This window comes from Pseudonaja textilis, unplaced genomic scaffold (genome assembly GCF_049901715.1).
Source record: "Pseudonaja textilis isolate UNSWEBS1 unplaced genomic scaffold, rPseTex1.2 PTEXCTG73, whole genome shotgun sequence".
Taxonomy (NCBI): Eukaryota; Metazoa; Chordata; class Lepidosauria; order Squamata; family Elapidae; genus Pseudonaja; species Pseudonaja textilis.
Window position 1 is genome coordinate 28,043 of NW_028262832.1, and position 26,956 is coordinate 54,998.

Consider the following 26,956-nt stretch of genomic DNA (forward strand, 5'->3'; position numbering starts at 1 on the left):
TTTGTTTTTCCACCAGAGTGATCTCTTTTTGGATTGAAGTTTCCTTATTGTTATGGGCAATCTGTTTTTTTGTTTTGTTTTGGGAGTTGTTGTTGGTACATATAGTTTGATGACTCTTTTGACTTCAAGTAAAAATATGTTGTAATGGTCTTCAACAGTATTGCATCCAGTGAATAGAGATTGCCAATCAAGGGATGAGAGATCGTTGTTTATAAGATCATAGCTGCCTTTTTTGAAATTATAATTGGGGATCACATCATTGTGGTGGTTTTTGTGTGAACGTATGTTGAGACAAAAGTCAATCATATTGTGGTCACTGCTGGAAAAGGGTTCTTTAGTTTGTATTCCGTAAATTAAATTCAAACTATTGCAGAAGATGAGATCGAGGCAGTTGTTTAGTCTAGTGTTGTTGGATACTAGTTGTTCCAGTCCCAGATTTGTAACAGCATTGTAAAAGGTTGCATGTATGGTTTCAGTTGTACATTCATTTAGGGTCCAGTCAATATGAGGCAGATTGAAATCACCAAGAAAGATAAAGGGTATGGGCAGGATGCTGCCCATGTTAGTAGTGTATTTAGCTTGTTTACATGTTCGATGTCATAATCAGGTGCTCTGTAACATAGTAAGAATCGAATTGTGATATTTAAGGATAGTTCACAGATAATGGTCTCAGGAAGAGCAAGCTCCTGGGTAACTTGGATATTTTTAGATGTAAGGACTTTTTGTAGAAGATAGCAATACCACCTCCTCTACGAATTTCACGATCTGATCGGTAAACATGATAGTCTCTTACTGTGGTAATGGAGTCGGGGAGAGATGCATTGAGCCATGTTTCACAGACAAATATAATGTCGAATTTAGCCATATTTAGTAGGAGGAAAAATTCAGGTATTTTATTTACAAGGCTTCTTGCATTGAGTAGCTTGCATTTAAGGCCAGCAGTAGTTGGAATTGAGGTAGTTAGGGGCGTGCGTGCCTAGTCTTGGGTGATGGTGGATTGGTTGAGGTAGGGTTGTGGTTGAAGGTTAAAGCTGAGTTGCGGGATGTGTGACTTACTTTTGATACAGTCAGCATGGTAGTCAATGTACAGGTCCTTCTCTCCATTGTCGAGACGTTTTTTGAGTTCAGTGCGGAGTACACGGGAGCGGGCTCGTTGCTGTATGGTTAGGTCAGGGCGACAACGGAGGTTCTTATGGTTGGTGCTGCTTTTGGCGAGTGAATTTATAGTGTAAATGAATTTGCGTTTGCTTGATTCATTTTTGCAAATGACCCTGCAGAAGCGTGGGGTCACAGAGCCGTCACTGTTTTTGAGCTCTCGGCCAATGCGGGAAATGTCAAGTATTTCATCAGGGGAGATGGTTGATGCTTGATAATCACTGATGATGTTTCGGACAGTTGTGATGTCATCATTATCATTGATGCCCTCTAGACCAAATAAGATGGCGTTTGGACGTTTCCGTTCACGCTCAACAGCCTCTCTGATGAGGATTGGGATATCAATATTTGTCTGGGTTATGTTTTTTTGTGGATTGGGTTGTGGATTGGGTTGTGGTTGTTGAGTAGAGATGTGGTTTGTAGCTATTGGATGTTCAGGTTTTTGCATTGTGTCTTTTTTTTCGAGGTTGGATAATCTTTCTTTTAAGGCGTCCAGGGATGCTACTTTGGTGTCAAGGGATGTTAATCGTGTTTCAATGGTATCGACTCTTTCCAACAGATCCAGTTTGGGTCTGCATGAATTGCAGAGAAATGGAAACTCATTGGATGATTCTAGGTATTGAATCAATTGCTTGGGTAATCCCAAGCAGTCATGATGAGCGTATTTGTTACACAGAGAACATTTGATGGAGTTTTCATTATCCTTTAGAGTTTTGTAGCATTTAAGGCATGTGCAGGAGTCTTGTGGTTCATTGTTGGGGATTAAATTCTCTTTAGGTTGTGGTTTGGCATTGGATTTTTTTCTTGGCATGGTAGGTTTGTTAAGATAGTACGTTGATTGAATTAATTAATGGAACAATTTTGGGTAATCAATATAGCCAATATCACACCAATCAATCAATTGCAGTAATCTCTCTAGTCAGATAATTTCCTAAGCAACAATCAACCTAATCAATTAATTACACTAACTACTAATCAATTAATTACACTAATCATTAGTCACACTGTTCAATTAAATTCACTAAATCACTGATTTTACTAATCAATTAAATTACATGAATCTTGATCTTTTAAACTAGTCAATAATCACACTCTTCCAAAATCTTCCAACTCAGCTGCCTCCTTTGACTTCTGTTGCAGTGCATGATGGTGGTGAGGAACACTCTGGTAAAGTGGTCTTTGTTCTTAAATCTGGCAAGACATCAGCAAGGCCCAGCCATGTAAAGAACACTGGAATCAGCGAACAGGCAAAAGAGACAAATATTCAGAATGAACAAATTGTGGCGAAACGTTTGGCGAAGCAACTTAAGTCTCAGGAATCAAGAAAGAAAAAGCTTCTCAGACACTTAATAATGAAAGGAAGCAACTCTAAAATTACTACTGAAGAGTCTGCAATTTTGAAAAAACGGTTGCCTGATGAGCCATATTGGAAGCATCATGGACATTACTACACCTCTGCTCCCCCTTCATTTGATTTTTTGACAACCAATAATAATTTTCTTCTTCAGAATTATGCCTTTGAACCTGAGTGGAAAAAAACACTGGCAGGTATCTTTCCAAACAAGATTCTCAGGGATATAATTGCCAGGTTTATGCGTGTCCTTAAAATAGACTGCAAAAAGCCCATTACCAAAAAGTCTTGTCCTGAAGTCATCCATAAAATGCGTCGTTTCCTGATAAAATATACTACATCAGCAGACATGGCGAGATTACCTGCTCAGAAGACTTTGCCGGCTAGAAATGAAAACAATATTCCTTCAGTAAGCTCCAGAAAAATAGAGAAGCCCCCTCATAAGGTAAAAGCAACCTAGATAAGTAGTCCTAACAAGTACACTCTTAGGAGTCTTACCAAGACTTGGTTACCTAGAAGTACCTCTTTTTTTCCCAGGAGACCAAATTGGTGTAAATTATTTGCACATTCATTTCTGTAAAAGCAGCTACTGATCTAGAATAAAAGCCCTTTTAGATTGCTAATAGTAAGCAATGTGTGAACACCATTTCCCTGTATGATTCCCATGTCCATACTACTCAAGCAAAAGCGACATGTGTATTTATGTAAAGTTCTTACAGATGCCAATAAGAGTCTGGGGAAAGTGGCTTATAGCACAAGGGTTAAGTAATTGAAACCTGAAAACAAAGAAAAACAGAATTAAAACAGATATCAGATGAAATGATATGGTTTTAAGAAAACTGGATTAGTAGAATGGTTGTTGCTTTTAGAGGGTAAGTGGACCCAAATATACTTTATCCCCACTGGGGAATGGAGCATTTTATGGATTGGAAGAACTGCAAGAGTCTACAATATCTCTTGTGTAAAGATGATAACTGGTTTTTAAAGGAAAAGGGTTTACAGAACAATGAGTAGAGCCCAATGTTTCCTGCACAAGATGATGATGGACCATTGTCTCTGGAGGGATTTATCAACTTAATTCCTCCTTTTGAATGGTTTTTTTCCAAAAATTTTTATTTCGATCTACATATAACAACAATACATTAACAGTGTGGCATCAATATATATCATACATCTCTCATTGCATATATTCATATTAATTCATACATTCTGCAATATTTATTTTCAACCTTACTCTCTCTAAATGCCTACCACCATATCAATTAAACATACCTAGTAATTTCATTATTCAATTTTCTCTGTTTCCATTTTGTTTTTTTAAATAAAAAAATCTCATTTGGCAAGCAGTACGGTTCCAGGTTTCACATCTCAGTACAAACATGACCATAGCTACCTATTCATTTTATTTGTTTAATTTCATAAATGCGTCATCATTGTCATTATTAAACATTAAACTTATCTCATCCAATCCCAATTCGTGTTCTCATATCTTATTTTACAATATTATCTAAAATTTTCTTCTCAATTCTATGTTCATTTATTCATTTCCAAATCCTGATATCTCTCCTTCCACTTTTCTTAGTATATTCTCATATCTTATTTTACAATGTTATCTAAAATTCTCATCTCCTTTCTATTGTCATTTCTCATATTTTTTCTGTCACATCATTTTATCAATCCTTATCTGTAAATATATTTGTCCCCTCTAGTTAGTAATTCGAGCTAACCACCTTCATTCTTAATATCAATCTTCCTATCTAGTATAAAACACAAATATATACATATTTTCCTCAGATTCCGCAATATATTTTCTCTATTAATTATCTATACATTACAAAATACTATTTTACTATATTCTTATACATCCCAACATATTGCCTTGCAAAATCCCCTTCCTTATCCCTTTTTTTCACCCATTATCTCTTACTCTGTGAACAATGTACCTTCTTTTCATCCTTGTTTGTTTCCTGTTCTTCTTTATTTTCTGGTCCTTTCTCTTAATTTCCTTTTTCCCCATTCTTATTCCCCTCCCTTTCTCATTCCAGTTATTAAACTTTTCTCTCTCCCTCTTTTGATATTTCTTTTGCACTTCGTTTTTCTCCTTTTTCCTTCTGTCTTTAACCTTTTTCGGGAACCATTCTCCCTTTTATCATCCCACCAGACCAAAGTTTTTCATTCTAATTCCTCTCCCCCCTCCGCTTAAATAATTGTTGTTTGTTTTGTCCTTCTAAATTGGCTTCTTCTTTATAGAACTCCTCCACCTCTGGGTTCATTGTGTTCTTGTGTATTGGTCACCCTTTCTAATTTCTGTAGTACATAATTACACATTTCAAGTTTGATTTTTATCATGACCCTTACATCTTGCATAGCTGATCTTATGTCTTGTGAGTCCAGTCTTGTATCAACAAGTAGGTCTTCTATTATATCTTCTCCTTTTTTCTTTTTCTTTCTTCTTCCTTAATAGCTGAAATCCTCTTAGATAAATTCAATCCCAGAGTCCAGTATATTATTTCAACCAATATCTTCTGAGTTTATTTTCAACAATTTATACTCTTGAGTCTTTATTCCAAATCTTCTAATTGGCCTCCCAATTGTTTCCCAAATTACTGGGTGGTTCTATGACAATAATAAAGTACCTTTTATTTTCTTTCAAGTTCCAAGATCCAAACTCTCAAAAAGACCAGACACTTATTTTAAAACGTACTAAAGTTTTCCTGTACCATCAGATGGCGCTCTTTAGTCTTTTTCTTTTTAGCTTTTTTTGTTGAATATAATATTTTTATTAAGTTCGCTAATTTCAGTCATTAGCTATTCTTTTCAACACACTAAATTCCAGCATTTAGCTATGCCCTTTAAGTGCCCACAGTTCAGTATATGTCCAGTTTAATTGTTAAATCTTTGTGTGTTAACGTATTTTCCTTTAAATTTCTCCTCCAGATTAGTCCAATAAAATAATCAAATCCAAATTTAAAAACCAATTTCTTTCTCACTTTCTCTGGTCGCTGCTTCCACACACTTTCCTCCAAAATAGCCCTTTAATTTGATACCGGGATAACTCAAAAGCGATGTCTTTGTCTGGTTCACACTCTGCTCACTACTTCACTCTGCAGCACAAAACTTAGTTTCCCGGAGTGTTCTTCGTCTTTGTGGTAGCCATTTTAGGACCACCACTGCAGCTTGCCTTTGGGAGGGATTTTCCTGTCAGAGAGGGGAGTCGCAGCTTCCCTTGACCCTCCAGGCGATTTCCTCCTTCTTCACCACCTCCCCAGGGTGGCTCCAGCAAGTGATTTCCGGTGAAACTGCACATGATGGTGGATTCCGCACTGACACCGACAAGGAACAAACCGGAAGTCGCTGCTTTTTAATGTTGACACGCTATTTTAAAGGGACAGAATGGATACTGTAATAAATATCTATAAAGATTTTGTTAATAGTAAATTTGGTAAAAGTTTCCTAAACAATAGGTGAAAATGAAACTTTGACAATAATATACAGTACATATCTATATTCAAACAATAATAAATAAGATCTACTTTAATTGAGATTTTTTGCAATAATCCACACACAGCATTGCACATAAAGAAATAATCATCACTTGTTTACCTAATTCCTGGCTACTTTTTAAAAACATTTTTTACCTAGACACATGTGGTTTCTCCCATGTCCTAACAGCAATAATACTTTTCCCATCTATATTTATAGAAGTATGTTTGGTCAGTGGTTGATGAAGATTTTGTTAATGTTTTGTAAACTTATTTTTTTATAAAACATATTATTTGCTTTCTTTAATAATTTCAAAGTGGGTTTATTATGGGCTTGCATTTATAAGATTCTGCTGATATAATCTAATGTCAGGTTTTGTGGGGATAATAGATGCTTTGACATTCAGACTTCAGACTCTTCCATCTGTCTGGTATTCAGCAAACAAAATAGATAGGGAAAAGTGGCCAAGGAAAATTACAAGATTGCCAGGATTCTAAGTTCAAGGTAATAAAACATGCTTAAACCATATTATGGATTAGTAAACTAACTTCAAGAAATGGGTTTAGATTATAGGTGTTGCTAAATTTTTATAGGTGTGGTGATTGGGCTAAGACATTCAAACTAAGCAAATTCTATATTAACATTATCTGAGATCTAAGCTGTTACAGAACGGTCCAATATATACTGATGAGTACAAGTTGCCTTCTATATCACTAATCAGGATGAAGAAAAGTTGCAATACATGAAAATCTATCTTCCATTTTGCTTCTCTTTGTTTAACCTTACAGATAGCAAAGCAGAGAATGCTACAAAAAATTGGCAGGAATGGCAAATTTATTTACATCCTATTGGCTCTTACAGTGACAATATTTATAATCATTATTATTGCAGTACCCTTTATAATTAAGGTAAGCTAAAATATTTTACTAAAGAACCTTATATTCATTTATTAACCCACTGTACCTCAAAGCCCAGTAATGAAAAAGTAAACTTTTCCAACTCTTAATATATTGCTTTGGTGAAGAGCTAACATTTCCTTAGTATTTAAGGGAGACCACATTAGTGCAGTGGGATTTAATATAATATATTCAACCTTAAAGAGCCAGAGCAGATGCGACAATGATATAGCAAAATCACAAGAAAGGATGGGACTGTTTTTGTAAAAGTATTGGTGAGGGGGTCAAATAGAGATAACTAAATGGGTGTATAGATTTGGAGTCACTCTACTCCCAAGTCCAATAGGGAACATCTGGCTCATAGGCTTGATTTGGTCCGTAAGACCATCTGACGAGGCTTATCAAACCAGGTTGGAGACCACAGATCTTTTTACACACAGAAGATGGAGAAAAGGAAGAGTTTCTTATTGAGAAACAGAGAAAAAGCCATTGTTCTCTAGACAGTCATTGATTCTTTTTCCTCACTATGTAAAATCTTTACATTTATGCCTCACAGTTATGCCTCTCTTTTTGGATTAAACAGATCTATTTTCATCAAACTGCCAAAGGAATGGAAGGGACCCCTCTGGAAAAACGGTAACTCTTGCCTAGAGATGCTTAATTATTTGCAACACTCTGCTCTGAAAATCCTCTTTATGAGGACCAATCCCAAGATTGTTGGGAAATGCACCTGTGAGTTTCACTTTTAAAAAGCAGAGGATGCTGCAAGTAAAAGTTGAAAACACCGAGAACGTTGCTGAATCATCTGCTTTTTCCTGGCTGAATTTGTATGTATAGCATTGAGTTCCTGTTACATTCCCCAGCTGGTGGTGTTTCCCTCTCATCTTGGCAACTTTAAGCTATTTTCAGTGCTGAACAAACACTACATTTGAGATTGGCAGGTGGGCATGTATGCTAATGTTGAAAGGCTGGCAAATGCCTTTCTTCTGAGGATTCGATTTTCCTGCTGGGAGAGCTCTAGTGCAAGGATAAAGACAACTGCTTGAAAGCTGGTTCTTTTTATTTTTCAGGAAGGCAAGAGATAGCAAGAAGTCTGTGTTCCTGGGGCTAGCTCGCTTTGTATAATAAACCCCTGATTTTTATACTTTTTTTCTCCTTTTGTGTGTGAGTGCTTGTGTTTGTATTTCTTAATGTTTTAAATCCTGTCAGGGGTTGTCTTCATTTCTGGCCGAGGGTAAACTCCGTGGGGTGGTTTGATTGGATTATCAGTTTTCTTATTGGATTGGATTATCCTAATGTTTTCTTATATTTGTTTTGAAAAAGCCATTGTTCTCTAGACAGTCATTGATTCTTTTTCCTCACTATGTAAAATCCTTACATTTATGCCTCACAGTTATGCCTCTCTTTTTGGATTAAACAGATCTATTTTCACCAAACTGCCAAAGGAATGGAAGGGACCCCTCTGGAAAAACGGTAACTCTTGCCTAGAGATGCTTAATTATTTGCAACACTCTGCTCTGAAAATCCTCTTTATGAGGACCAATCCCAAGATTGTTGGGAAATGCACCTGTGAGTTTCACTTTTAAAAAGCAGAGGATGCTGCAAGTAAAAGTTGAAAACACCAAGAACGTTGCTGAATCATCTGCTTTTTCCTGGCTGAATTTGTATGTATAGCATTGAGTTCCTGTTACATTCCCCAGCTGGTGGTGTTTCCCTCTCATCTTGGCAACTTTAAACTATTTTCAGTGCTGAACAAACACTACATTTGAGATTGGCAGGTGGGCATGTATGCTAATGTTGAAAGGCTGGCAAATGCCTTTCTTCTGAGGATTCATTTTCTTGCTGGGAGAGCTCTGGTGCAAGGATACAGACAACTGCTTGAAAGCTGGTTCTTTTTAATTTTCAGGAAGGCGAGGGATAACAAGAAGTCTGCGTTCCTGGGGCTAGCTGGCTTTGTATAATAAACCCCTGATTTTTATACTTTTTTTCTCCTTTTGTGTGTGAGTGCTTGTGTTTGTATTTCTTAATGTTTTAAATCCTGTCAGGGGTTGTCTTCATTTCTGGCGGAGGGTAAACTCCATGGGGTGGTTTGATTGGATTATCAGTTTTCTTATTGGATTGGATTATCCTAATGTTTTCTTATATTTGTTTTGTGGCAATCTCCTGTCTGTCTCCTTTGCAATATATTTTGTGTCTATTTGTTTTGCTGATTTGGCATGACCTGTTGTTTGTAAGGGATTTCTTTTTCTTGTTTCCCTAGCTTTCTTAATTACTTGGCTTTTGTCTAGGGGGCTTCTTTCAATACCTTTTATTAAATCTCTTTTCCTATGCAAGTTTGTTTTATGGCTGGCCTGATGTTCCCTTTGGGCTTTTCCTGCTTGGGTGTCACCACTGTCCTCATGAAATTCCCTTTCCACAATCCTTCATTTTTTTATTTTTTTTAATAGAGGGTGGTCTCTGATTGAATGTCTGGGTATACTTGGTATTTGTGACCAATCTGGATCATTATCATGGCCGCCTGTCTCCCCTTTAATTTTCTCTTCTGAGAGGGGATACAGGCCTTTAGGCAGCTAAGGCAGGGTGGTATGCATCGACAGAGGCAACACATGAGGGCTCCAAAGACACAAATGGTGACTGTGGTTGTTATAAGGATTTTTTGAGCCAATGGAAATCTGGTATCCATGAGAAGAGTCATGAAAAGTCCAGGAATGATTACTCCTGACCAATATTCTGAGATAGCTCTTTCAGGTGGTGGATGTCCCTCCCTACGAGTTCTGAGGTTTCGTCCAGATTGAAGCAACACATCCCTTGGAATGTTTCACAGCCATAGTTACGCTTCAAGAGAAGGAAGTCTATTGCTGCCCTATTCTCCAAGGTGGCTTCTCTGTTAAGGGCATCCAGGGCATGGGAGGTGGAATTCAAGCTTTTTGCCAGGGTACATGCTAGTCTATTCAAATTTTTAGAATTTCGCACTGCCAATCCAGGTACCCCTACCAAGGATATTGCCAATGAGATGTATTCTGTTTTTGTGGGAAGGGAGACTTTGGAATCACATTCTGAGTTTAGGGTTTGGAAGGCTCTCCTGTGTTGTCTCTGTAAGGATGGCATAAGCATGGTTAACCTTCCCAAGGTGCAGGGGCCATTTGTGGCATTTGCAGGAAGGTATGAGTAGGCTTTTAAGCCACAAAGGAAAAACCATCCTGGTGGGAGCTTCAGGTAACTATATGAAAATGATATGGTCTCTGTATAGTTGCATTTTAGTTCTGTGTTGCTAAGACTGGTGCATTCTGTGACCCTCGGTGAGCTGCACCCAGTGACATTATGATTTCCCTCTTGCTAAGCAAAAGTTAGTGATGAAAGAAATACAGGATTGACTGCAATGTGCAGTCTTAATCTTTGGAGACAATTGCAGGTGTGTGTTTCAGCATAAGAGGCAATTAAGCCTCCTACTGCCTGCACACTACTTGTACCTGCACAGATGAGTCTGGTGACTGAAAAAGCCTTTTGAGTCCGTTTTGAGAAATGGAAATAAATACATCTTTCATTTTTATGATAAGAGTTTGTGTATCCTCCAAAGAAATGTATGACTATTTTGTTTGCACTTTGCCAAAGGGTTTTATCTAGGCTAAGATCTCACTATTTTTCTTTTTAATTGTTTGTTTAAGGACACTTCTGGATAGGATGGAGAGAGGTACACTTGAAAAACAGGTGTGTAAATGCAGAAGCAACCACTGGTAATCCGCTACTTAGTTCTCTTATTGGATCTGAAAAGCATGGCCCCACATTTCTAAAAGTATTACAGATGTGACTTAGGAAAGCCTGAATTACTGAGTTTTAGTAATAATAATTAATTAAATGTACCAGGATGCTGAGTTTTTAAAATTTTTGCAAGCTCCCTGGAGTCACTTAGAATCACTTGGGAGCATATTAAACTCAATGAGGTTTACTTTTGAGTACGTAGGATTAGGATTGGTTGCAAGTGTTTAACATAGGTTAGCTCTTACTGGAAAACTGATGTCTAGAGCCATCTGTTGTGCTCTCTTTAAATATAACTGTTCCTGTTAAAATTACCCGTTTTAAATTCATCTGAAGCATCACTCCATGTCGATAGTAGTGTGGATAAAGATGGCAGCTTCCCAGCTGTTCCTCCTGAATATTCCAGTTTCCCCACTTCTTACCATTTCTTCTGGATCCTGTAAGACAATCAGTTACCTTCAGGAACAGGAGGCACCCTTATTTTCTGCTCACGTAGAAGTATTTATTTTTATTAATTAATTTATTTGATTTGTCAATTGCTTACAAGATAATAGGTATAAGGATAAACATGGTTATGAATACAAGAAATGAGTACATATAAGAAAAATAAAAGAAACAATAGGACAAGGATGGTAGGCACTTTGGTGCGCCTATGCATGCCCCCTACAGACCTCTTAGGAAAGGAAGTCTAAGGTTAAAGTTTGTGGGGTTTGGGGAAGTAATTCAGAACCACTGTAGCTTCTCTGTGTAGAATGAGAAGAAGGCCATTGTAACAGCCAGTGGTCTTGAACCCAGCCTGTCCTACACCTGGATGACTGATAATTTCAAATATCCAAATATATGCTGTAGTATTTAGAAAAAAAAATATTTTGAATCATTTTGTTAGACATTTTCAGGGGTGGGATTCAACATTTTTAACAACTGGTTCTGTGGGCATGGCTTAGGTAGTGGACATGGCTTGGTGGTCATGTGACTGGGTGGACATGGCTTGGTGGTCATGTTATTGGCTGGGTGTGGCCAACTCAACAACACTCACATCGAGGTATGCATCTCCTTGCCTGGCCTCTCATGACTGTGGGGATGCTGCAACAGTCATAAGTGTGAAAAATGGTCATAAATCACTTTTTTCAGTGTCATTGTAACTTTGAATGGTCACTCCACACAAGCAAAGTACCAGCAAAGGAGGAAAAGAAACTCCAGAGATGTTCCTGAGACAAGAAGTCTAGTCCTGCCAAGAATGTAATAAGGATTAATGGAGAGGCAGTTTCTGTAAGCAACACCAGAATGTTTCCTTCCTGCCTTCCTTACAGGATTATGCCAGTAATGTCTTCTAACAACTGGTTCTTCGAACTGCTTAGAATGTTAACAACTGGTTCTAGCGAATAGGTGTGAACTGGTAGAATCCCACCCCTGGACATTTTATGACATACTGCAGTTCCCACAGTGCCAAACAGTGGATGAACAGAATATTATTTCTGAAATTTATCACAATAGCTGGATTCACAAAACCTGAAAGGAAAATACGACTTGTTTGTAACTTAATGTGTGAAGTGTCAAGTGAACAAACCATGTTGTACACTGTTGTGTATTTTGTGTATTTTTCTATTATTCCTGTGGGATTTTTCCAGAAGAAAAGTTTTGCTACCACCAATTGTGACTTATTAAATATACTAAGATTAACAAACATGGTTTGTGGAGGTTCTGTATACTTTTCCAGCTCTTTCAAACCCATTAACTTAAGAAATTGCATGCATGAAGGAAAGCTGGTCTTTTGAAAAGATCCCATAGGAATAAAAGTGATCCACACAACTCACTTAAACCAGAGTTGTATCAATCAAGTGAATTGATAAAAGCCTCATTCCCAAACAACACTAAGGCATACATCTATTTCATAGATCATAATTAAACCAAATTAAATAACATATATTAAGCCCAAAACTACTTGCAAAGTTTGGGAATGCTAGGACTTGGGGAATATTTTTAACTACAGCTACTAACTACTAAGGTTACTGGCAGAAATACAAAATATGTTCCAGGATTATCTAACATAAAGATAAAACTGGTGTTTGTGTAATTGGACACCTAATTAGGAGTTATCAATTGCTCTAATTTGCTAGCCATGTATTCCTTCAGCTAGATCTTCCATTCTAGTAACTGGAATTTGAATTTGAGATACAAAGAAAATGATAATGCAATATGAAAATTACAATCTCAGGCTGAAATCCTATGTCCATTTTTAATATCCTTTCCTCAGACAGCATCAGAATTTGAAAAGCCTCTTTGGTTTAAAGATATGTATCAACCTATAGATGAAGTAAAGAAAAAAGGCATGATTGACAAATTACATGATGAGTCTTCTTCAGAAGAGGAAAACATATACACTTGGGCTAGCGTAAGGTATTGTTTCTTCTCTTTTCTCTTCTTTATTTTTCCTTCCCTTTCTTTTTTTCCTTGGCACATATTTAAAAAAAAAAACACCTAAAAAAATATGATTATCATGATGCGTTCAGTCATGTCCAGCTCTTGTTGATTCTATGGGCCAGGCTTTTCCACATGTTTCGATCTTTTCTACTCTGGCTAATGTCAGATTTGATGCTGTCCAACCACCATGTTCTTTGATCGCCTGGCATCCTTTTACCGCTAACACTTCCAACTTATGTTTGCTGTCTCCAGTAAATTTCCCTGCATGACATGGCTGAAGTAAAATTACAGAGGGAATAGTCCATTTTGTGAGATAGAAGACCTTTTATTTTTTTTCATTATAAAATTATTTGGGCATATTTGGATTTATCCAAATGCATATTACATTTTGCATGGAGTTGTCCTTGAAGATCACTTCAAGTGCCCTTGAAGGCAACTCAGATGTTACAACTGGTCCAAAAGGCAGTGGCACATGCACTTTTTGTTGTTCCTATGTTTTCCTCTGATACACCTCTGTTGTATGAGCTGTGTTGTCTTCCAGCTTCCTTCTGGATATAATTCAAGGTGCTGGTTGTCACTTTTAAATTCTTACATGGCAGGAACCAGGATCTTTGTGGGGTCCTTTCTTTCTGCCCATCCTAATAATCAAATAGGATAGGTATGTTCCAGGTCCCTTCCCTGAAGTCTTGCCTTCTAGTGGAAGTTTGGAAGTATGCCTTTTCCTGTGGCTATCCCTACCTGTTGGAATAATCTCTCTGAAATGATTCAGCAAGCCCTCACTCTTTTAGCCTTTTGGGAGGCTGTCAGTACCTGTGCTTTTACCCAGGTTCAAGGATGGAAAAAGAATATCTGAAAGTGATGGTAGTACATCCCAAGGGGATGAGTAAGAAGACTGGTTTTTGTTTTCATTTTATGGTCTTATTTTACTGTCTTATTTTACTATGAGCCACCCAGAATTAAGGGCAGCCAGACAAATATTCTAAATAAATAAATTGAATGGAGGTAAAAGTGTGGTATTTTACAGAAATGTTTGCATTCTTCTTCCTTAACAACAACTCTGCAAAAATGAATAATATGTGAAACTGTAGAGGTTGCCCTTGCAGACTGCAAAATTTGGATGTTCTATTCATATACTGCTTCTGTAGTTTGCTGGGGATACTAATTTGCTTTTTTGGCTATGGCTGTTTTCTCTGAAAATGGGCAGAGGAAATGTATGTAATATTGTTTAGAAAATAAGTTTGTTTAAAACCTTCAAGTATAAGAGTTGTACATGAAGAACAAATCATTAAAGATGCAAAAAACACCCTACCTCAATACAACAAACTCTTATTTCTGTTTTTATTTATCAGACCTCCACAAATTGCTGAGTTTCTACCTGTGGAAAATATGTAAGTATTTACATGTGCTACAAAAGGGTTACTAATATTGTTTTCCTGTTTAATCTTTCTTTTCTTTTTGAAAATTTTATTTGGGTTTTCACAAAAAAAATACAAATAAAACATCTTTTTTTGAAAATAGCATAGTCCCGGGTTACACTTCTTCGTACGAACACAAACTCAATTTCATGCTCAGTTTTTATGTTCTATTCCATATCTTATTACTGTTTTATATTTTCTACATAGTTTTTCTCCTCTCCTAATTTTCTCAATTTTATTTTAATTATCTCATATCAATTCAAATCATTATATTTATACTTTTGTCTGTCCTGTTTCAATTTCATATTTTCTTTTCTCACTAAACAAAATTTCTCCTGTTGTTACTACTTGGAGTATGACACCTTTATATCTTTTAATTTTATCCATTCAACTCTTATTTAAGCTTCAATATATACCTTGAGGTTATAACATTCAATATAATACATAACTTCCAATCAAATTCTGCTTGGTACATTCTTAAAATACACAGTATATTCTTAAAAAGTGATTATAAATATATGTAATTAAAACACTCATTCCATTCCAATTCAATTCTATCATTAATATTCATTAAAGTCTTAACTTCTTTAACATTACTTTTCAATTAAATATCATCCTTCCTTGGGAACACTTATGAGCTTTCCGTAATTAATTTGTTTTCGCCCCTATTTCTCTTCCCTTATATTTTATAAAATATTAAATAATTAAAATGTTCCCATTCTTTCCTAATTCAGTTGTCTCATTCATTTTATTTCATTTATTTATTAACAAACATTTCACTAGATTACAATAACTATTTTATCCATCATTTTAATCATACATTGTTTCATATTTTCTAAAATTATTTCTAATATAACAATACTATCTTACGTACCTTTGCAGAATCCCTTTTTCAATTAAATTTTCACCCATTATCTCTAAATTGGCCCTGTTTTGCCATATCTTGTTTCTGTCCTTCATAACTTCTTTTCCTTTCCTTCCTCCCTCTCTTCTTCTCCCTCCCCTTTTTACCCCGTTGTCTTTCTAGTTCTAATTCTCTTTTCTGTATTCCTCTCTTCTGTTGCTTTCTAATATTATACTTATTTTTCAAGTTATTATTCCTTTTCTTGGTGATTTTTTCAAATCTTAAACTTTTCATTCTCTTTCCCCCCTTTTCTATTTTCCCCCCCCACATAAAATTACTTGTTTATTAAAGACGGCTTCTTCTTTGTCCCAGTCTCCTTGTTCTGCAGGCATTTCTTGTTGTCTCTCATAGTTCGAGATCTCCATTTCTAAGAATGGAAATATGAAGCCAATAGAACCTCTCCCTTCTTGTGCATCTTCTTTGTACTTTTTAAGTTCAATTCATCTAAAAGTAGTACCATTTTAAAACACTTTTAAACAACCACCCAATTGATTTTAGTCATTCAAATGTAATAATCCAGAGATCATCAAGTAATCCAAATACTCCCAAGCTGTTTCTTCATGCTTCTTTTTTCCACTTTCCCTTCCTGGGGTTCTACTATTTTGTAGCCAAGATTCAGTTAAAATGTATCTTTTAGAAGTCTTCTTGTAGTTTTACTGTAAAATCCTTTTAATTCCAGGCAGTCTCCTCCCTTTTTTCCAGATCCTGCCCTTTTATTCTCTTTCTCTCCTTTCCTACTTTTAAAAGGTTTTAAGTATCCAGAAATTTTTACTACCCCTTTGGCATTTTATTTTCAGCTTAAATGCCTATTGATGTCAAAGTTTTTTTTCCAATTTCTTATTCAGATCTCTTAGTTGTCAGTATAGGGAAAGGGAGAGAAGAAATAAAGCCAAATCCTTTCCCTTTTCTCTCTCCTTCGCTGCTTCAGAATCTTCTTTGGGAACAGTTACTTTTTAGTTTAAATTCTAGGGTACCTTAGTTGTTGCTTTTCCAGTTCAACCCGGTCAGCCAAAACTTTCACTTCTTATCTTCCTCCTGCACATTCTTTTCCAGTCGAGTTCTTCTTTGTGGTGGCCATTTCTGACCACCGCTGCAACCACCTTCGGGAAAGGGAGTAATGGCCAGCTGAAGAGGAGAGATGAGGCTCTCCTCAACCCTACTGGCAGTTTCCCCCCTCACCACCTCTACGGTGTGGCTTATCCCCGAAACCAGCTGGCTCAGGGTGCTCCAGCGGTGAGCACGGATTGAAAACGTGCATGATCGCGATTTCGGTCTGTCCGTGAAGACAGTCAAACCGGAAGCCGTCCCTGTTTAATCTTTCAAGTACGACAGCAAGCCTTCTGCATTTTTGTTGAGATGAAGTTATTAGAAGTTCTTAGAGTGTTGTTTCCAACCTAATTGAGTAACTGAGCAGAGTTAAAGATATTGTAAGAATAAATTATGGTACTGTTGGAAGAATTATCCTTCTGGGTTCAGTTCCAAGTGGGGAAAAAGACACTGGAAACATGGAGGCTGTTTGGAAAAATGGTTTAATGATGGACAGGACCACATGGCTCTGAGCTCCAAAGTGAAAAAGATGTTTCAAGATTTGGGTGAAGGAAAAGAAGGAAGGACATGCTGCGAGTCCATAGGTTTTATACCGTCTGTTGGAATTTGAATTTGAGCTTGTATTCTGATTGGTTGTCAAACTCCCGTGGGGCCATGCAGAGACAACTCTGTAGGCTTTCCTGAGTCCCAGGCTTGGATGAACCTTGCTGGATGATGATGTAATGAAAGGGCTTTGGACAATTCCTATTATAGCTCTACCTGGAGTAGACCTTTGTTATGTAAAATAGGCTGGCCCAGGCCAGAGTAATGGTCCATTAGCAAAGATGGGGAGGGGCTGAGTTTCTGCTTCTTTGACTTTCTATTTTTTGAGGGGAAATATTCTGCATTTTTAATATTTCCTAAGATATTTCATGTTTCTAGGAGAGGGGTGGGTACTAACTTCCTACAATATTTCATTGAATTTCATAATTTTGAATATATTAGGTATTTTATACTATGTATACAAGGGCTTACCCCAGGCAATAAAGTATTTTATTTTCAAACGTAGCTACATTGTCCTCATATTTTAGCAAGTGTAAAACTAAAAACAGCCACAATTGATAGAGATCCAGTTTGGTGCCGTGATTTAGGCACCAGAAGAGAAACCAAGAGATGGTGATTTCTCATCTCACGTTGGACATTATGCCAGCTGAGTGACCTTTTATCAGTCACCCTGGGAAGGAGGGAATGGCAAACTACTAAGAAAACTGCAGGGACAAGTCCAGGCCAATATGAAGACAAACAGGTTATTAAATCAATAAATCCACCCCAAATATTTATTTAAATCCCCCCAAACCTGTTAATCTAGAGCAGCAAGGGTGCAGAACCAATTAAACAAGCAGCTGGGCGAACAGATGTGCCTTTAACTAGTAAAAGCTTTCAGGCTCAGCATCAGTCCTAAAGGAACTACAATAGAAAGCCTTTGTGTTTGGATCAGCAACAAAACCAAAACCAAAAAAGACCCTATTCTGTTCAGTGACAAATAACTTTTTCATATTGGCTAAAATGGGCTTGTTATTTTATTGCATCCTCTCCTGGAGGATTGTTAAGAGTCTCTTGCGATATAGAAGAGACAGGAACATTTCCAGCTAATCCGCTTCTTTACCAATGCCAGGGAAATATTTGCTTATGTTTTTATTTGTTGGATATATCCGTTTTACCTCTCAAGATGGCATATAGGAGAGTCCCCCCTCATTTTATCCCAGCAGCAACAGTCCTGTGAAGTAGGTTTGTCACAGGAAGTGAATGGCGCCAAATCACTCAGAGGACTCCATGACATTTGTGGAGATTTGAATTTGGGTCTCCCCACAGCTGGTCCAACAGTAACCCAGTTATCCTTTCATTCCCACTCTCAACTATGAATTAAGCAGAATGAGGTAAAGCAGAATGAGAATACATAAAATAAACCAATGTATATAAGAATCAAAGGCTTGGGGTGGGGGAGGGAGAAGAGTCTGCTTAGGCATGTTGGAAAAACTGGACTTGAGGTGCAATGAAGGTGAGTCCCTGGGTGCACACATGCATTCCCTAACATGCAGGAGACCCCTGGCTTTTGCAGCAAAGCGATCTTTGGATGCTCATGAGCAATTACACAATTGTTTCTCCCTTCAAAGAAAATGTGAAATGCTGGGTTGACACAAGGAAACAAAAGAGCACAACTTTGATTTTTATCAACCCATTATTAATAAGTATTAATCTAAGCCCATGGATTAATCTCTGTTCCCGTTTTGTCTTCTAGAGACCTAATGCCACCACCAGCACCACTCCCAACTCAAGCTCCAACCCCGGCTCCAGCTCCAGCTGAAGTTCCAACTCCTGCTCCCACTCCAGCTCCAGCTCCAGAGCCTGCTGCAGCTCCTGCTCCGGAGCCTGTTAAAAAGGCCAGTTCAAAGAATCTGTGAGTACCTGTAGCCTTATGTGTGTGTGGCATTATTTATTTACTTGAAGAGACATCTACCTATAGATTGTAATTCATTGAATTTATGAAAGAGCCGTGGTGGCGCAGTGGTTAGAATGCAGTATTTCAGGCTAACTCTCTGCTCACTGCCAGGAGTTCGAGCCTGACTGGCTCAAGATTGACTTTGTCTTCCGTCCTACTGATGTCATTAAAATGAGGGCTCGGGTTGTTGGCAGCAATATACTGACTCTATAAACTGCTTAGAGAAAACTGTAAAACACTATGAAGCTGTATATAAGTCTTAGAACTATTGAATTTATAAATCATATTTATATTAAATGGTTGTGCTTTGTAATTGCTATACTAAGAAATTCCTAGTCCTAATCTATAGGCAAGCAAAATGGATAAAATGATATTTTGTTTAATTTGTCAAGAAGAATAAAATTCTCCAATAGATTTATCTACAGCAGAGTTTCTCAATCACAGAAGCCTTTAAGACACATGGATCAGTGGTGGGACTCAATTTCTTTTACTACCAGTTCCGTGGGTGTGGCTTGGGGGGCGTGGCAGGGGAAGGATACTGTAAAATCTCCAGTTAGAGATGGTATTTGCCGGTTCTCTGAACGACTCAAAATTTCTGCTACCAGTTCTCCAGAACTGGTCAGAACCTGCTGAATACCCATCTCTGGTGGGATGTCAACTCCCAGAATTCCCTAATAATGCTTAATATTAACATCTTAAAGTTCCTGAGGCTGAGAAAAACCAGTCTAAAACTTCCTTCCATTTTAAGAAGTTTGAAAACAAACGAGCCATCACCCTTTCCATCCTGAGAGGGGGACAATCTTAGCCACATAAGATTTCTTTTCTGTTCTGCTAAAAGTTCATTCTGTTCTTTGTCAGGAATGAAACAGAGACTCCCATCAGTGAAACTTCTCCAGTCACTGAGTGAGTAGTACAGTCTGTCAAGAGCTGTTCTTTAACTTAGAACTTTCTTTTTCTCTAAGATATTTTCTTTTTAACTTCTATCCTGCTAAAACATTTGTCTCTTCTTTGTCAGGTCTGAAAAAGAAACTAGTGAAACCTCTCCAAACCCTGAGTGAGTACTACAGTCTGTCAAGGATTGTTCTTTAATTTAGAACTTTTTCTCCAAGATACTTCTACATGAGACATTTGTTTAAAACATCACCTAACTTATAGTGTAACTGTTACAGTTTCATTGTTATTAAAATTAACAATTCTACACACCCAAAACCTTTGCGTATACAAACTAAATATAAAATGCACTGCCTACAGGATTTTAATATCCTAATTTCTCCTGTAACGTAAGCATAAAATCATTCCAAAAAATAAAGGGTCCATTTTTAGTAGCTGAAATATTTCGGACTCCAAGAGCATTTTAAGTTAAAAATTCAGATCAGGAGAAGCAGAACTAGGACACAGAGGATGCCTCCTAATTCTAGCACTCACTAACTAAGTATGTTCCAACTTGTCTTGGGACTTGGGTAAGAAGGCTTAAATATGAAGTTGGCTTTCCTGCCAACCCAACAGAAGAGACCACACTGTGAGATTAAAGACATCTTTCTGCAAGTCTAAAGGCAGTAGTATTTGAAAAGAAAGGACTAAAATGATAGATCCAGTGCATGGAGGACCCATACAAAAAGCAAGCTTACATACAAGTGTCTGCTGGTACAAGTGCTGCTGTAATATACACACACTACACCACTGCTCTATGAACTGCCCTGGTCGCTGGTTTGCTTGGGGATGCCGTTCAGAGTATTATTTATTACACTTAAAGACCTACATGGCATAGATCCAGGTTACTTGAGGATCAGTCTCACTTCAATGAGGCTGGTCCACCCCACCCATGCCAGCAGAAGAGGCAAGCTGCAGGCCCCATCAGCCAAGGAATTTTGGCTGGTAGAGTCCAGGAGAAGAACCACCTCTGTGTGGCTCCTCCCCCTTGGAACATCTTAGCTCCTGAGGTGAGATCAGCTGCCGCATTTCTGACCTTCCATAAGGACCTGGAGAGCTGGCTCTGGCAGGTCGCTAGGGGCCCCCAAGAGGAGAGCATCTCACTGGAGGTGGTTGATGGATTAAGAGACAATCCCACATCTCTCCCGCTGTACATCCGCCTCCCGCCCTCCCCATCTTTTATCTTTTAGTTATCATTTATTTAAATTTGTCTTTGATTAGGAGCACTTTTATCGTCTCAGAAATATTTATCTTTCAATGCTGTAATCTTCCCAGGATCACTTTGAAACAAGATGGGTGGCAATTAAATTGAACAAATCAATGATTAGGCCAAGCTGGCCAGGGAATAAGAAAATATTCAACTGCTGCCAGAACAAAATTAATTTCTGCTTTTAATTTCTTTATCAGCACTTCAGAAATAGACGAAGGCACTTCAAAGAAAACGTAAGTAGCTGCAGTGTGCAAATCATATTTATTTCTCTTTTAAGAATTTCTAAAGTGGTTCAGAATGCATCTTCTGATCCACATTTATAGGATATTTCATGTCTAAAACATCTCATAACTTGATTATTTCATTCTGCAATAGTAGAAAGAAGTTCTTGTAGGAAATAGGAAAAGGAAGGGAGAAAAACTAGAAAAGAGCAAAAGCAACCTTCATATTAAAAGATGGGCAATTTTGGAAAGAGCAGTGAACATTTTTGATCACATTAAATGGAAGTTTTAAAGTTTGTAGCAAAGATTAAAGAACTGAGACAATATTTGTGTTTTCTTTAAGTTAGACCATAGCACTTATTAAGTTAGACCATACCAAGCAAAGGAACATTAGACAAACTTCTCAGACAAAATATAAGCCCTTTCTGAAAAATCTAGTCTAGCAGCACGGCAATTCATGGAGAGAATATAAGATTTTTTTATTTTTTTATTTTATTTGATGTGTCAATTGTTTACAAGATAATAGATATAAGTTTTAACATCATTTATGGTAGAGTATGAAGAGAGTTGGTCCTAGAACACTGCCTTGAGGGACACCACTGTTGACAGGTATAGAATTTGATAGGGCACTCCCAATTTTGACCATTTGTTGTCTGTTTGACAGGAATGCTTCTATCCAGTTATGCAAGTGTCCAGAGATATCATAAGATTTTAGTTTTAATAGTAGTTTGTCATTCCAGATTTTCTTAATATATCCAGTTCAGGATATATATGTTAAATTACATAATGATGTTTTCATATTAGCTTGGCTTAATAGAATCTGGAAATGTAGATTTAGAAGTCAATTGCTGCTTTCTAGTGAAGAAGCTAGTATCTTGCAACAGATTTAGCAAAAGCAATACTGCTTAGATTTCTATATCACCCGCTTTCGAGCACTCTGAACTGTTTATAGTGTCAGAATAACACCTCCAACAATATGAGGGCAATATTGTTGGGAGCAAGACTGACCTTGGAAGGATGGAAAGATGAGTCAACCTTCAGCTGCTCAGGATGTAACTCCTGGCTGTGATCAGAATTCGCGTGCAATATTGCTTCCTACTAATTAGCCATCTTACTCAGGAAAGAAAGGAACTGCAAGGTGCGGAATGAGGCTGAGTTGGCAAACTAGAGAAAAAGATACCAAGGCTGTTGAGAAAAGATAAGAAGTGAAAAACAAACAAACAAACAGAAACTCAAAGGACTTATTAGAATATCTCAGTATGTAATAATATAGTATTATGTTCTGCCTGTTACACTTCTGGGTTTGACACAAAAATACACATCCTGATCTTTATAAATTGTTCACAAATAAACCACCGGGAATATAATGTGTTTTATTCCTAAGTAACTTTACAATTGGATGCCCGAGCAAGAATCCTTCCAAACACAGGTTTATTAGGAATAAACAGTACTCTGTTCTTATTTGCATCCATTTATTCTTTAGACAGATACTTGTTTGCTGGGACATAGAAATAGTCATGCATTTCATGGATTTATTATTTATTAAATTTTTACAGCCGCCCACTAAAATATAGATAATTCCAGGCGGCTTATAACATTTATTAATGTTGTAAGCAATCAATTTCATTCAAGTTGGTCGAGAAAGAGAAGCTGGAGCGTAGTAGTTCTTTCCCCAGACTTGTTGGAAGGCCAAAGTGAAGCCTCTAGAAGCCTGTTTTACTGCTCACTTTAGGGCTTCACTTATCTCTTATCCTATCCCGATCATAGATAGAAAGTGATGCTGCCAGACTAAAATTAGTTGTTGTGAGAAGATTCTATGGGTGGTTATTGAGTCCTCTTCCCTTAGCAAGGTGGGCTACCAGAGTGTTGTTGAAATTACTTCTCATCCTGTGTTCTGTGTGTCAGAATCCTCTTAGAACAGCTCCTAGAATCATTAATATTCTCAGGATCTCTTAGCAACCATATTTCAACTGGGTTCACTTGAGTTACTAGGTCAAAATGTGGTTGGCTAGTTTATGGATCCATGTTGTTCCCACCAAGGAAACTGGGCTAATTCAGTAAATAAGTTCACTTCCCATGAGGCAGTGTGTTGCACCAATAAAGCTCTTGGCAAGATACACACCAGTAGGAAAAGCAAAGGGGGGGGGGGGAGGGGGGGGGGGGGGGGGGGGGGGGGGGGGGGGGGGGGGGGGGGGGGAAAAAAAAAAAAAAAGGGGGGGGGGGGGAAAAAAAAAGGATAAAAGAAAAGAGCAGGGGGGGGGGGGGGGGGGGGGGGGGGGGGGGGGGGGGGGGGGGAGAAAAAAAAAGCAAGGGGGGGGGGGGGGGGGGGGGGGGGGGGGGCGTGCTTTTTTAAAATTCCCGCCCCGGGGCCCCCCCCTCCCCGAACTTAACAACAACAGAGCAGATTCTCTGCTTCTTAGCAGCAACATGTCTGTTCTACTTTCTAGAATAGGTAGTTTTATAAACACATTGTAATACCATCTTTTATTCCTTTTATATCTACAGAAGTTCAGAAGAGGGAAGCGAAGAGGAAGAAGACTAATCATACTTTGCATATAAGTTGTACATTAATTAAAGCACTGTTTATTATTAAATATATTATTTGACTTGAACCTTTTTATTGTTATCCTTATGCCGAGGCTTAAAAATATTTCAGAATAGCTATTCTCCCATCTGCAGCAATAGTGCTGGGCTAAAATTCTTATTACTCATGGCCCCAGTGGCTACCAATGATAAAATCTATAGGTTTCCTGGTGCCAGAATAATGTTTTAGAAATGTGTAGAACATTCATATGACATTTATGTAGCAGTAGGATAACCCTTGTATGTAAGTATTCATTTATTTATTTATTGCATCTCTATAAAATCTTCAAGAATAATTTCAGATTCCCAAATACCGTATCAGATCTTTTAATATCTATAATTAAAACTATGACTGTAAACTGTTACATAAAAAAGTAGCAGGAAGTGAAGTAAGACTCAGAGAGTGACTGAGATGTCACATTTGCAGTTCAAAATAAAAATGTTACATATTAAAAATACTGGGGAATAAACAATACTCATTTGATAGCAAAATAACAAAATTAGCTGTATGAGACTATTCTCCTTTTTCAGTGAAAACTCCCTATTTTCCTCACTTCGTGTGTCAGAATCATTTGAAACCTTTGATAAAGCTTTTGTAGTAAGATCATCCCTCCCCACATATCTCCCCTTCATTCCCCTCCCCAATCACAAAAAATTATTTGAAGTCAAAAGAAGAAACACAGAAGCTGCTGGTCTCCTTCACTATAGCTGTTATTTGCTGCTTTATTATTTCCAGTGTTTCCTGGGTCTTCCTTGTTTCTAAACGGCATTTCTTGATTTAAGTCTTCCTTGGTCTTGTTCTTCGGCTTCTTTTCTTTCTTCTATTGTAGCTTGCTTGCATCCGATCTCAACTTTCTGGTCTTATTTTCCAGTCTAATCTTCCACATATATTTTTTTTGAAAACAATTTTATTAGTTTTAAAAACAAACAAACAAACAAAACTTAAAACTTTTACAAGATGCCAGAATTAGAGGAGGTTTTGGTTTGCCTGATTAGGAGTTGTACTATCAAGCTGCAAATTTGATGTGGGCCTCTGTTTAACCACAGAGATTTCTAGAAAATAATAAATATATAAAGATGGTTTTTTTCTTATTATTATAACTACAAAATGATTTTAGGATAGATTTGGGATGATAATATGAACTGTTATACAATAAATTAAGTAAATTATGGTTATCTTGTAAAATATGAATGAATAAAAGTATAGTCAAATGATTAATAATGATACTAAGGTATTTAGTTTTCAATTGATAATATGAGATTATATGTAATGTAATTGTAATTGAAGACTACGAAATGGAAGCACAAAACAATTTGTAAACCAACCGGCCCACTGTATGTACACCTATGGAAGACAGCTTGATGTTTTTATGTTTCGTTTGTTTATGTTTATTTTTAAAAACCAGTAAAAGAATTTTTTTTTAAAAAAAGAAAATATGCAGGACTAGCTCAATCCTCGCACTTTGCTAGGAAACTATGTAGTTGAGCTTAGTTTTTGGAGAGGAAAACTAAGGAAAAAAATTCTGCCTCTGCCTACCAACATCCATCAGTATTCATCTCGCTAGAATCCTGTCAGTGTGTGAGATAGTTGAGGCTGTTTGGAAACTGAAACAGTATTTGCTATGTGAGCAAGAAGGAGACAGCCTGGGCATAGCTTAGCTCAACTGTTCTGTACTAAATCTGCTTGGTGCTCTGAAACAAACTCCTCTCCTCTGCTTGTGTTTTGCATTTGGAACAGATTTCTTTTCAGGTGGGGAGGGGGAATAGAACTCCTTAGCATCAGAGCATGTTAATAATAATATACAAAATACTAATGTTGTGATGGTCATTTTGAAAAACCCTTTCTTAATAAGCATCTAGAAGCCAAGAAGAACATCCTTGCCAAATCTCAAGTTTGTAGGCTTTATGGTTCTGGAGATTTTGTGATGACATGCGAGTGGTATTTTGCTTTTATTTACTGTATATAGATTGAGTTGTTGATGAGCATAACAATAAAAAATACAGTATAGATAAATCTAAATCTCACCAGCGATACTATGTGTATGGGATGTGGATTTTTGTCATCACATGAACATGTGCCACAGATTAGGCTGGATTCTTTCTGGTACTTAGGTTTCCTTCCAAATGCTAAAGAAAATGCAGTCTTGCTTCCCAATGTAGGAAGCCCTCCCCCTCCCCAGATTAAAATATTATTTATTCTTAATATTGAAAGAGGCAGGATAGAATATTTCCCCAAAGGAGAAACGTGGTTAAATGCATCTTTTCCAGACTCAATTACCACAGTCAGCAAATATCAAGTTTATCAGTCAGATTGTGAAATCCGTAGAGGAGTTGGAGTTGCTATCTTCTACAAAAGATCCCTAAATCTAAAAAAGATTCAAATTACACAGGAACTTGCTCTTTCAGAGACCATCATCTATGAACTGTCCTCAAATACCACAATCGGCTACTTACTATGCTACAGAGCCCTGATTATGGCATAGTTCATGCAAACAAGCTAACTTCACTGCTAATGTGGACAGCCTTTTGCCCATGCCCTCTTTTTTTCCTTGGTGACCTCAATCTACCTCTTATAAATTGGACCCTAAATGAATGTACATCCGGGCCTATAAATGCAACCCTATCACATCTAACTGTAATGACCTACTACAGAAGATAACATAGAAAAGGCACTACATAACCTAAAACCATCCCTATCTATTGGCCCTGGTGGATTATGTGCATACTTCTTTAAAAAGCTCTCCTCTGCCATAGCAGAACCCCTAAGCATTATATATGAGATATCATTCAGAACCAGCTCCCTACCAAACCTATGGTCCTTAGCTACGGTCATCCCTATCTTCAGAAAGGTGACCCCAGCCTGATTGAAAACTACAGGCCAATCTCACTATGTTATGTCATGTGCAAAGTCATGGAATCAATCATTAGCCAGTTCATCACCCTCCACTTAGAGTCAAACAACCTACTTTCCAAAAAACAATTTGGTTTCAGTAAAAAATTGTCCTGCAATCTTCAACTCCTACACTGCAAAAACATGGACTACTCTACCTGACCAGGGTAAAGCTATGGGTGCAATTTACATAGACTTCTGCAAAGCCTTTGATT

General features: G+C 37.4%; 1 protein-coding gene across 2 annotated transcripts; it reads left to right on the forward strand.

Annotated features, from left to right (window-relative positions):
* Positions 1–1,298: 1,298 nt before the first annotated feature.
* LOC113453568 (leucine-rich repeat-containing protein 37A2-like) lies at positions 1,299–23,866 on the forward strand. Of its 2 annotated transcripts, XM_087918828.1 has the most exons (11): positions 1,299–2,951; positions 6,778–6,897; positions 7,469–7,521; positions 10,551–10,593; positions 12,896–13,038; positions 14,412–14,450; positions 18,707–18,865; positions 19,766–19,810; positions 19,923–19,961; positions 21,245–21,280; positions 23,774–23,866. In XM_087918828.1, the coding sequence occupies exons 1-11, from the start codon at positions 2,508–2,510 to the stop codon at positions 23,808–23,810; spliced, it is 1,158 nt and encodes a 385-aa protein (XP_087774954.1). In that variant the 5' UTR covers positions 1,299–2,507; the 3' UTR covers positions 23,811–23,866. The 2 variants fall into 2 exon arrangements, with proteins under 2 accessions (XP_087774954.1, XP_087774955.1); XM_087918829.1 differs by lacking the exons at positions 1,299–2,951; positions 6,778–6,897; positions 7,469–7,521 and adding an exon at positions 8,314–8,358.
* Positions 23,867–26,956: the final 3,090 nt, after the last annotated feature.

Bases quoted from the DNA above. Each gene is read 5' to 3' on its own strand.
- LOC113453568 (XM_087918828.1), top strand. From the start codon at position 2,508: ATGAAAGGAAGCAACTCTAAAATTACTACTGAAGAGTCTGCAATTTTG. The intron at 18,866-19,765 runs GTGAGTACCTGT...GTTCTTTGTCAG, and splicing joins AAGGCCAGTTCAAAGAATCT to GAATGAAACAGAGACTCCCA. The intron at 19,962-21,244 runs GTGAGTACTACA...TTTCTTTATCAG, and splicing joins GAAACCTCTCCAAACCCTGA to CACTTCAGAAATAGACGAAG.